Genomic DNA, 12,702 nt, shown 5'->3' on the forward strand with positions numbered 1-12,702 from the left:
AAGCTGTGCATGTGTGGAGTCAGGGTATACATGGGGACTCTGTACTTCCCACTCAGTTTTGCTTTGAACCCAAAACTGCTCTAAAAAACAAAGCCTTTAAAAATAATAAAGCCAGTGAATCATACTATGAGAGAGGGATTTTAAGAAGGGTAGTAGTGTAGAAAAGAGGCAGCTTATCCTAGGGAGGTTTTGGAGAAGACTTCCCAGAAGGCACGACTTTTAGAATGGGCTTTAAAGTATAAGTAGAATTTTACTTCTAGGAAGGTGCATGGAGGAATTACAGGTGCAGAAGGAGATGAAAGGAAGAGAAGAAGGAGGTTAATAGGAAGGGAGAAAAGGAGCAGGAGAAGGAGGACATACTCTGTGAATGGCCTGTAATTTCAAATGAAATTAGTTTGTTGTAAACATAGGCATGTCATTGGACTAGTGGGGCAAGTTGGGAATTTTAGTCCTTTTATCAGCCAGGCTGATGAGTTTGGAGTCTCTCTCTGGAACAAGCCATTGGCTGTTTGCAAAGAATAGAAAAACAAATATCTATTGTGTGCTTACTTTGTGGTTGTTTTTGTTAAGGATTATCTCATGTAATCCTCACAATACCCCCTGAAGTTGAACATTATTCTCTCAGTTTGCCACTGAAGAAACGAAGGCAAAGAGAGGTTAAATAACTGCGCCAGCTCACAGCTAATCAGGGGCAGAGCTGAGACTCAAATCCGGACATCATGATGTCAAAACTCACATGACCAGCACACTTGAGAGGTGCTGTGGGAGAAACATTCAAAGAGAGAGTAAATGAATGCAGATCAGATGTCATTATTCATTGTTTGTTTTTCAGGTGTCTACAAGGAAATAGCCCAGCGGCTGCAATCCCATCACACCTTCATGATGTTCCCCTTGGCTAGAAATATATTGAGAAGTGTCAAGATTCGAAGCTTTCAGCAAATAAGGGCAAGACAGAGCCACAAGAAACACTCCCCAGATTTCCATGACAAATATGGTGACACTATACTAGCCAGTGGCTCCATTTTCTGTGTTGTTGCATGGTTATTTACAGCTACACAGGTTGGAATAGTATGGAACCTGTCCCCTGTTGGCAGAGTCACTCCAAAAGAATGGAATGATAAGTAACCATCACAGTTACTGTAACACAGAATTGTCTCATAATCAACCTTTCATTTAAGCACTCTGCTGCTCACTTAAATGTAGCATAATTTAAAAATTAAAATACATTGAAACCTTTAAAACCATTGGAAGTAGTTATTATAATGCCTGGAAACATGGATGTTAGAGTGGATATAGATTATAGGGAATTAGGAATAACAAATATTTGAAAGGAGAATTAATAAAGCATCTGTGCTTCTGGCTTAATGATTTACACTAGGTACCCTCAGTGGATATATACACATATGTACCCTAGGAATAGTCTGGCAAATCCTGTTGAATCTTTCTTAAAACACATTCACGATCTGTTAACATCCTTCAGCTTTCTCTCCCTGATATGAACCACCACACTCTCCCTGGGATTATTATAAAAACTTTCTAGCTGGTCTCCTTGCGTCTACACTGATGTCCCCCCAAGCCTGCCCCCTCTACCCTGCCATACATAATTATTTTTAAGCACAGTAGCCAGAACAATCAATTGAAAACATGATATCACTCCTTTTCTCAAAACTCAATGACTTTTAAAGTTATATATATACTAGAGGCCCAAAGGATGAAATTCATGCATGGGAAGGGGGTCCCTCAGCCCAGCCTGCACCCTCTCCAATGTGGGACCCCTCCTGCAGTGATTGGGCCTAAACCGGCAGTCAGACATCCTCTCGCAATCCCGGATCACTGGCTCCTAACTGCTCACCTGCCTGCTGGTCTGATTGCCCCTAACCGCCTCTGCCTGCCAGCCTGATCGCCCCCTAACTGCTCCCCTACCAGCCTGATTGCCCCCTAAATGCTCCCCTGCCAGCCTGATTGCCCCCTAGCTGCTCCCCTGATGGCCCCTAACTGCCTCTGTCTGCTGGCCTGGTTGCCCCCTAACTGCTCCCCCACTGCCGGCCTGATCGCCCCCTAACTGCTTCCCCCTGCCAGCCTGATCACTCCCTAACTCCTCTCCCCTGCCGGACTGATCACCCTTAACCTCCTCTGCCTTGGCCCCCACCACTGTGGCTTTGTCCGGAAGATGTCTGGTCTAATTAGCATATTACCCTTTTATTAGTACATACACACTGAGTGGCCAGATTATTATGACCACTCCATTAGTACTTCATTGGGACACCTTTTGCCTTCAATACTGCGGCGATTCTTCTTGGCATTGACTCCACGAGATGTTGAAAGGTGATGCGAGGAATCTGACACCATGCCTGATGAATAGCACTGTCCAGTTCTGTGAGATTTGATGGTTGTGGAACCAGCTGCCTGATGGCTCTTTGAACTTCGTCCCACAAATGCTCAATTGGATTGAGATCCGGTGATTGTGGGGGCCACCTAAGCAAGGTAAAGTCTCCCTCATGTTCTTGAAACCAATACTGCACAATACAAGCACCTTGGCATAGCACATTGTCTTATTGGAAGAAGCCATCTCCATTGGGATATGCCATCAACATGATAGGATGAACCTGATCAGCAAAGATACTTAGGTATGTTGTGCTATTCAGACGTTGTTCCACATGAATTAAAGGGCCCAAATCATGCCAGGAAAACATGCCCCAAACCATAACACTGCCCCCACCAGCTTGAAGGGTTGTACTCATGCATGTGGGGTGCATGCTTTCATGCTGTTTCCCCCAAATTCTCACACTGCCATCTGCATGATGCAACTGGAAACGTGATTCATCGGACCATATGACTTTTTTCCAGTGTTCGACTGTCCAATCCTTGTGTTCCTGTACGAATTGGAGACATTTTATCTTGGTAACTGCAGATAGCAAAGGGGTTTGAACAGGCCTTTGGCTAATTTGCCTACAAACGTCAGGTGGTCATAATCTGGCCACTCCGCGTATATATATATGTATAATTTAAGAGAGGAAAGGAAAGGGAGAGAGAGAAACATGAATAATGAAAGAGAATTATTGATCGGTTGCCTCCTGCATGCCTCCCACTAGGGCTCTAGCCAGCATCCCCGGCATGTGGCCTGATGGGGAATCGAACCTTGACCTGATTCACAGGTCGTTGCTCAGCCACTGAGCTACACTGGCCCGACAAAACCCAATGACTTTTATTTCACAGCAGAGTTAAAGCTAACATCCTGAGAAAGGTGCACAGGCCACTTAAAATTCTGTACTGGTTCATTTCACTCCTGCATCAAAACTTTTCCAATTGCTTTTTCTTCTGTTTGGGGGACACTTCCTCCAGATCCTGTATGACTCACGCTCCCTCACACTTTTCAGGGTTTTGTTCACATACATTCTTTTCAGAGAAGGCTTTGGCTACCCTTTTAAAAATTGCAACCCCTCCCTGCCTGGTGGCTTGGTTAACTGTCGTCCCCTGCACCAAAAGGTTGGGGGTTCGATTCCCAGTCAGGGCACATACCTAGGTTGTTGGTTCAATCCCTGGGGGTGTGTATGGGAGGCAGCTGATTAGTGTTTTTCTACTGATGTTTCTCTCCCTTTCTCTCCAGCTCTCTCTAAAATCAATAAACATATCCTCTGGTGAGGTGGTGTTTTTTTTTTTTAATTGCAACTCCTACTTAAACCAGGCTTTGTCTATCCTGCTTCCTTGCTTTATTTTTCTCCATAGAAATCATCATCATCTGGCATAAGATACATTTTATTGTTTATTGTCTGTCTGAAAAACTCCATAAAAGCATAGGTTCTGGACTGCTTTTTTTATGACTTTATCCCTATAACAAAGCCTGATAGATTAGGCCTTCAGTAATTATTAGATGAATTAATGGGTGCCTTTAAATAATTCAAGGCCCCTGTTAATCTGAAAATGAATTTGTTTACCACTGTAGGTTTGCAATGATTATAGGAGCACATATTCGTTATCTATTGCTATTTTACAAATTATCCCAAACTTAGTGGCTTAAAACAATAAGCATTAGCTCAGTTTCTATGAGTGAAGGATCTGAGGATGACTTTGCTGGAGGTCTCTGGTTCAGGATCTCACACTTCTGCAATCAAAGCCTCAGACAGGCCTATAATTATCTCAAGGCATAGCTGAGGAAGAATCCCCATCCTGACTTTCTATAGAGCTATTGATTGGCCTTAGGACCTCGCTGGATGTTGGTTGGAAATATCAATTCTTTGTTATTGTTATGTGGGTCTTTCATAGGGGAGCTCACAGTGTAGCAGCTGGCTTTCCTCAAAGTAAGAGAGGGTATCCAAGAAAGAGCCACAGTCTTTTTATAGCCTAATCTTGCAAGTAACATTCTATCACCTCCAGTAGAAGTTTTTTTTAATATATATTTTATTGACTTTTTGCAGAGAGGAAGGGAGAGGGATAGTTAGACACATTGATTAGAGAGAAACATCGATCAGCTGCCTCCTGCACACGCCCTCCTGAGGATGTGCACACAACCAAGGTACATGGCCTGGACTGGAATTGAACCTGGGACCCTTCAGTCCACAGGCCAATGCTCTATCCACTGAGCCAAACCAGTTAGGGCGAAGTGAAGTGTTTTTTTGTTTAGTTTTGTTTTTCTCACTAGAAGTGAGTCACTAAACCAGAGCCGTACAAAAGGGGAGGATATTATACAAAGCTATGATTACCTGAGGGTAGGGATCATTGGGAATGTATAGGTTGCCAACCACAGTTGGCAATGGATATCACCTCTAAATGACTAACTTTAAGGTAACTGTGTTGTTCCTCAGTCTCCAGTATATCATATTTGAATGCTATCATTATTCTCTAGATAAAGGATATTATATGTTTGTACCCATTTTTAGTCTGTGAAAGTTTCTCTAGGGTTCTTCCTAGGTATAGAATTTGTAGGTCTTAGTGAATACCCATTTTTAGCTTTATCAGTACTGCTAATTATTTCCCATAGTGATTAAATAGTTTAAATTCTCACTAACCAATGTCTACCACTTCCTACTGGGATAATCCAAGCTCATGCTTAGAATTTTCAATCATGTTAATATTTGCTACTTTGATGAGTGTGCAGTAATAGTAGTTTATGCTTTAATTTGTATTTCTCTGATTACTGAAGAGTTTGAACATCCTGTGTTAGCTTTTTGTTTTGTTTTTCTTTCCTGTGCCTTTTCTGTTTCTTTTTCATTTCTATATTCAGTTCATCTTAGTTGTAGAAGCTTTTTATATATTCTGCATACTAATTGTGTTAGGGATAGATCAGAGAATAGGACCCGTATAAGCAGTATAGAATTATAGGATTAATTATGGAAATTAGAACTAATACTTAACTAAGGTTACACTTAGAAACCACAGTAATTTACCCTTTGTCAACTTGACATCAGTGTATATTTTTTTTCCATATTTCCGATGAAGACAACAGCAAAACATGTTTTCACCTAACATAATGCAACTTTTCCTCTTAAAACTAACTCACGAATTCTCATAAAGTCCCTTTCCCATGGAGGGTACCACTCTTGGCTTCCGGTCTAATGGACCCATTGCTGTGATCCCTAGTAGAAGACTGAGACTTGTAGACCAGCAAAACCCAAAGTCATGGAGGAGGAAACAAAAACTTCTCTAGTGGGGCACTAAGGGTAATTTCGGAGCAGCCGCTCCCAGACCCACTCTTGAATCCCAGTCCTATAAATCCTGGCTCTGGGAAAAATAGCACCATGTATTTGTTGGTTATTGAGAGCATATCCAACATCTGGAAGACATTGCCTCAGTTTTGCAAGGTGGTGTTATGCAGCTATTGCTGTAACACTTCAAAAGGTCATTATACCATTCTGTCTGCGGAGGGAAACATCGTACCTATATTTACACGAGACCATTAATGTACTTCATTGCTGTAAAATACATTTCTTGATCAGAATCTGCTCTGCTGTATGCTGTGGTGTTAAATGAGGCATTTTGCAACCTCATAGATGAAGATATTTACAGAAAAGTCACAGAAGAGAAGGTAAAACTATATTGTTAGAAACTGTATTCAGAGAACAAAGTGCCACCTTTTCCTTGATGGAAATGGTCCAATGAAATTCACCTGGCACTGATGGCTACCTGCTTCCTTCCCCTCCCCCAAGGAATGCTGCAAATGGAGGTACAGTATTGATCTGTCCATTTGGTCGATTGGGCACTGAACAGATTAGTCCTTATGAGTGCATGTCTACCTTGTTGAGCCCACACATAACCTCCATTTCTGCTGTCATGACCATTTTATCTCTGAGCCATTGTGGAGGCTCGGAGTGGCTGAGAGAGAATGGGTTATCGTGATGATTAGTACTCCTCTGCTGAGTATCCTTCTAAGTATTTAGATCAGGGCTGGGGAACTTCAGGCCTGTGGACCATGGAAGGCCCTCAAAATCATTCGATCTCAGGGATAATGAATAAGGAGATATCTCTGTTCCAGAGTCTTCACTCATACCCTTAATTGATTTAACAGATGCACTGTGTGACATCTCCAAAGATGTGCTGTAATGAAAATGAAGGGGAGATTGCAAGCCAATTATTAGTAACCATTTTTAAAAGAGATTTCAACTATGAATTCACTCCTTTTAAGAGAAGTTTCTGCTAATTTTGGAATTTGTTAAAATATGATAGTTGCCCGTTTGTTACAAGTATAGAACAGTGCATGGATGTACAACATCATGGAATTTTTCATGTTTTGCTATAACAGCAGTTGCTTTCCTGAGAGAGATGACATTAATTTGAGCAGTATCTCTTATTTTCCAATAACCTTTTACATTACAAAAAAAAATCTGCAACTTCATTTTCTTTCCCTATCTGGAAACCATAGAAACCAATGTGAAATTATAGCTAAGAAGTTCGTCACTGGGCTATCTCAAGCTGATCTCCATGGAAACATTTCACATTTTCCTGAAATGAAAGATCTTCCAATCAGACATACACCCATAACTGATGGGTGTTTGATAAATATAACAACAACAAAAAAGTATATGGATGTGTTATTATATAATACATGCAGGACAATTTTAAAACCATCTTATAAATGAGAAAATTTAAGTGGTAAGTATGATGCTAACTACAGAAATAAAGATACGGTTTTGAAAATGATCTATCACTTTTTTTAAATATTGTTCTTTCTTGATGTTTACATTAAAGGCAAGTTCCTAAAATAGTATAGACTTTGAATTCAGGAAGATTTATATTCAGAGTCTAGCTCTGCCCCTTTAGCTGGCTCATCTCTCCCATATTCTTATAAAGTTGAGGGAAATAATACTTGATTTACAGAATTTTCAGATTAAATAAGTTACGTGTTTAATAAAACTATAAATTTTTATCTGGTACAATGGATGGGAGTTGGATGATGAGGGTGATTTCAGCCCATTAATGAACCGTTAAGGAATAGTACTACTATAGGTGACAGAGACTAAAGATGGATGCCACATTCTCTAATATCGAGCCACTGCTCGATGTAGTTTTGGTATTACATACAAAGGCTAACCCTACTTTAAAACTCAGATCTTGAAATCTTCATTTTCAAAAGTGTTGTTTGGACTTTGGGTCATGTAAGAATGGGCTGTAAAATAAGCTGCAAGGTAAAAATTGTATTTTCAGAATTATTTCACACATAAAACAGCATTTCCTTATTGTAGTTTTCTGTTCTAAATAGAATGTGTACAGCAACATACATTAACTGAGATGTATGCATGACAAATATAGTGTACATAGTGTGAGGACATGCCCTTTTGTAAGAGCACAATGAAAGTGATAAAGCACTCAGGAGCATGTAGACTTACAGAGCAGAGGAATCGATGGAATGTTCTGCCCTATATGCATATTTTTTGTTTTTGTCTCTGTTATTCTGTATCTATGTCTCAGCCCCCTGTTTCTCTCTCTCTCTCTCTGTCTCCAAGCCTAGGTAGTTAAATTCGATTAAGTTAAATGCATATACGATCTGACTCCACTATATTACCATGGAAACAATATTAACATTAAGCAGCTTTTAAACTTTTTCAGCTGAAACACATGCTGGATGATGGATGTATGACGAACTTCCGTAAATTCAGAATTTACTTTTTCAAAAACTAGAGAAAGCAATAAGAACATGCATATTTTCTGGGTTAATAAGTCATATGTATTCACAAAAGTATTTTAGGCATACGAATCACACTGCTTATAGAATTTCTCAAACTTTTTAAGGAAATAACTAAAGATTCATAAGCCATGTGATAATTTATATGTATGTCAGGTATGTTACAGAACTATGTTTAAACTTTCTGTTCCTCAGGTTAACATAGGCTTGCAGTTATGTCGAATTTCTTTTTAAATCTTCACCTGAGGATATTTTTCCATTGATCTTTTAGAGAGGGAAAGACAGAGAAAGACATGGATGTGAGAGAAACACAAAGACTGGTTTCCTCCTGCACATGCCCCGGCCAGGGCAAGGAGCCTGCAACTAAGGTATGTGCCCTTGACCAGGTCGAACCCAGGACCCTTTGGTCTGCAGGCTGATGTTCTATCACTGAGCTGAATAGGCTAGGGCATGTCAAATTTCAAGTGCACTGTATTTGGCCACATACTTTTTTCTCAATGAAACACATTCTAATATGTATGAGGGGCATATATTAGAAAAAAACCTTAAGTTCAATTTCTTTTACCCTAATTTTATTACTATTTAACATTTTTAAATTTCAGTTACCTATATATATAAAAGCCTAAGCTACTGTTCAATCGGTTGACCATTTGATCGGTCGACTGATTGCTATGATGTGCACTGACCACCAGGGGGCAGTTGCTCAATGCACAGGATCGGCTCCCTCCTGTCTGGATCAGGCCTGTGGGGATCAGGTTGAAACCAGCTCTCCAACATCCCCTGAGGGGTTCCGGATTCTGAGAAGGCACAGGCCAGGACAAGGAACCCTACCGGTGCACGAATCCATGCACCAGGCCTCTAGTTAGTTTATAAAAGTAGTCAAGAAAAACACAATTAGAGACATAAGAACTGGAAAGCAGGAGGCATCCATTTGCAGATGATAGAATTATATACATGGAAAACTGATAGAATTGGTAGGGAAACTACACATGATAAGGTGATTTTAGGGTGATAACAGATTATAAAATCATAAAATCAACATTCAGTAAGATGATAGGGATGAGACAAAGGGAAAATAACCACATAGAATAGACATATGTAAACTTATATTCAACAAGTGTATGTTTGTCTCTATGAACAGATGAAAACACATACAGTGTTCTTAGATGGGGAGACTCAATGTCATATAGAATTTAGTCTTCCCTGAGATAATTTGTAACATTAAAACTTCCCAAGAAAATACTGAAAAACGATATTTCTTTGGAATTTGGGAAGTTAATATAAAACTCATTTAGCAGAGCAAATAATAACCAGACATGAAAATTCCAGAAATAGTGGTGACTCTACAAGTTATTAAAACATTTTCCGAGTCTCTATCTCTAAAGCATTATGCTGTTGTGAACAAATGGAAGAAAGACTGATATGAAAGAACAAGGAATCAGTAAATAGACCTAATTGTATATGAAAAGTTAATAAATGAAAAAGACAGTATTTAAACTGGAGAAAAGATGAACTTTAATAAGTAGTGTTAGGATAACTAGTTAGTCATAAGGAAAATAGATAAAAATGTATCAATTTCTAACACTGTAGACAGAATAAATTCCAACTGGTTTAGAGCTCTAAATTTTAAAAAGATTTAGGTGATAAAATAAGAAAACATGGGGAAATTTATAACATAAGAAAAATTATTTAAAAATATTGATAAATTTAACCATATTAAGATTAATTTTTGTATTGCAAAAATTTAATAAGAAAAGTGTAAAACACTATGACTAATTGGAAAAGGTGTTTAAAAATTGTCAGTGTAAAGAGTTACTATCCCTAATACATAAAAGCCTTCTGAAGGGAGAAAGGTATGATTAGTGGGCAATTGATATGAGCAGTGAGTTCACAGAAAAAGAGATGCAAATTGCTCTTATATATATGAAAATATAACTCTCCATAATAAAAGAAATGTGCTAGCTAAAGCAAAACTAAGATACTCTTTCTCACCAATCAGACTGGGAAAAAGTCCCAAACTGACTATATTTTGATGAGGCTGAGGGAAAACAGGCACTGCTGGGCATTGCTGTTGGAAATGCAAAATGGTAAGTCTCCCTGGAGAGGATTTGACAACCTTCTGCATTTATCCTTCGACCCAGCACCCTCATTTCGGGTAATCTATCTCAAAATGCACTGGCAAATACATGAAAACGTATGTGCAGAATGCTATTCATGCCAACACTTTTGTAATAACAAAATATTGTAAATAGCCAGTTATTAAACTCTTGTCTCAGCCTCAAAACCCACTGGTAGTATTACAGTACTGACCAGAAGTGCAGTCTGGGCCTCTACTGACATTTGTTTGCCTCCTGACTTGTTAGTCTCTGCCTGCAGGGGGCACTGTTCTGAGACTGGCGCTGTGGATGGGGGAATAAAGGATGCTAGCTAGCTTTTCTGTTTTGCCTCCTCTTCCTTTGAGTGCCACAACAGCAACATTTCTCCACTCCAGCAATAAGAATTTGTTCCCCACTGATTTAAATACTGCCTTTATCGTGTACTAAATGCTTTTGTCTGGAGCTTGTCATGTTGATTACACAATTCATATGTAAGAACAAACAACATCTAGAAAAACCTGGACTTTTTAATAAATGGTGTTGGACTAACTGTTTAATCACAGGAAAAAGAGATAAAACTGATTTCATTTCTGGCATTCTTCACAGGATTGATTCCAAATTGTTCTGAGATTTACATATTTTAAAAATGAAATCATAGGAGTGGAAGAAAATGGGAGCACTCAGGTATCACAGGAGCAGTAACTATAGGAAACAACAACCAGCTATGACAAGGGAAACAAAGGGGGGAAGTTACAGTTACTGAAACTCAGAAGCATAAAGAGGGGTCAACAGAACTGGCACTGAGACCTCTGAGGAACGGGCACTGCATGACGGGTGCTGGTATCTTTGAGTCCGGAGTCCTGCAGAACTGGCAGTCAGTGAAAGGCAACTAGCAGGCTTGTTACCTGTTATAGCATGATAAGTATGCGTCTGTGAGAATCAGAAAAAACCTCTAATATTGAATCAACTACTCCCTTCAGAAGATATTAGGAAATCATCTCAGTATTTTGAAAACTGGAATATATGTAAAAAAGAATCTAGCATTCATCTTGCCTATTCTGTACGAATTCTAACAAAGGATAAACAAATCGGGATTTGTTTCTTTTTATATTCTAGCTATTAAGTAAAGAAAAATGAGAATTAAAATACAGTCATTCAGATGAAAGAATGGATTTAAACAATAATTCATGACTACTAATATTGTAAAATAAGAGAAAATGAGAAATAATATGTCTACTTGTGGAAGAACATAAACCTTCCATGAATTACTATTTCCGCCCCCCACCCCCCCAAAAAAATTGAATGCACACCTGACTACCAATAAAGAGATAAGGAGATAGAGCATTATTTTGGACACCATGGAGCTACAGTAGGCAAAATCAAGACTAGGAAACTCTTTTGAACAAATATCCATTGTCCTTGGCAAATAAATGGCAAAGAAAGACATAGAGTGAATGGGAACATATATACAAGATGAATCAAAAAATGTATGCACACTTTAACAGCTGATAACTCAACTTTGAAAATGAAATGTATTTCAATAAACACTGTCTTTATAATTATTCAAAATGTGTGTATACATTTTTGGGACATGCTATCCTAATTATAAAAACCCAGGGTCCGTAACTACTGAAGGCTGGACCAACCAGAAGTCAGTCCTGCAGTCAGTGCTGGGTTGCTGTGGCAACCTAGCACTGACTGACACTGCTGCAGGTGCTGTGACCCAGCACTGACCGCCGAGGGGGCTGCGGATCAGGCCCGGAGAGAGGCCCAAAGAGAGAGGCAGGGTCTGATCCGCAGCCTCCATGGCAGCTGTTGATCAGCTGTTGCCTCTCTCATTCTCTCTGGGCTTCACCAGCAGCTTCACCTCTGTTTCTCTCCGGGCCTCCCCGGGGGCAGCTGATCATCCCCGCATCCCTGATCAGGCCCAGAGATAGGCTCGGAGACGCTGACTGGCATAGAAACCGACCAATCAGAACCAAATCTGGGTGAAGTGCGAGGAGCCAATGGCTGCCCAGGAGGCGGAGCTTTTGATGCTGACTGGCATGGAAACCGACCAATCAGAACCTAATCTGTGTGAACTGCAAAGGCAGAACCTAAGGTGGGGGCTGAAGAGGGGTTTTAAGGACAACAGCTGTTTGGTGTAAGGTGTAAGAAAGTGGTTCAATTTTTTAATGACTGGTTTGGCAGTATAGTGCATATGGCTGGCTATCAGTCCAGATATAGGGATTATATATTTTTGTCTGCTAAGAGCATTTCCTCCTGCTGAAAAAGGCTTTTGCCCCCACTTAAGAAATCCTATCCTATATAATCTATCTATACTAATAAAAGGGTAATATGCTAATTAGACCAGGTCGACTGGCCATCTTCTGGACGTCCGACTTCCTTCCAGACAAAGCCATGGTGGTGGGGGCCAAGGCAGAGGCAGTTAGGGGCAATCAGGCCAGCAGGGGTGGGCAGTTGTGCGCGAGATCAGGCTGGCAGGGGAGG

The 12,702-nt window shown here is 40.0% G+C and overlaps 1 protein-coding gene across 4 annotated transcripts in view; it reads left to right on the forward strand.

Moving 5' to 3' along the window:
• LOC102433141 (cytochrome c oxidase subunit 7B2, mitochondrial) overlaps window positions 1–1,199 on the forward strand; it is a 91,675-nt gene extending 90,476 nt beyond the window's left edge. For all 4 annotated transcript variants that reach the window (XM_006088454.3, XM_023753606.1, XM_023753605.1 and 1 more), the window contains one exon: window positions 833–1,199. In XM_006088454.3, the coding sequence (XP_006088516.1) occupies window positions 880–1,125 (246 nt within the window). In that variant the 5' untranslated portion in view covers window positions 833–879 and the 3' untranslated portion in view covers window positions 1,126–1,199. The remainder of the gene's footprint in view (window positions 1–832) is intronic.
• The last annotated feature ends 11,503 nt before the right edge of the window (window positions 1,200–12,702 follow it).

This window comes from Myotis lucifugus, unplaced genomic scaffold (genome assembly GCF_000147115.1).
Source record: "Myotis lucifugus unplaced genomic scaffold, Myoluc2.0 scaffold_48, whole genome shotgun sequence".
In the NCBI taxonomy this organism is placed as follows: domain Eukaryota; kingdom Metazoa; phylum Chordata; class Mammalia; order Chiroptera; family Vespertilionidae; genus Myotis; species Myotis lucifugus.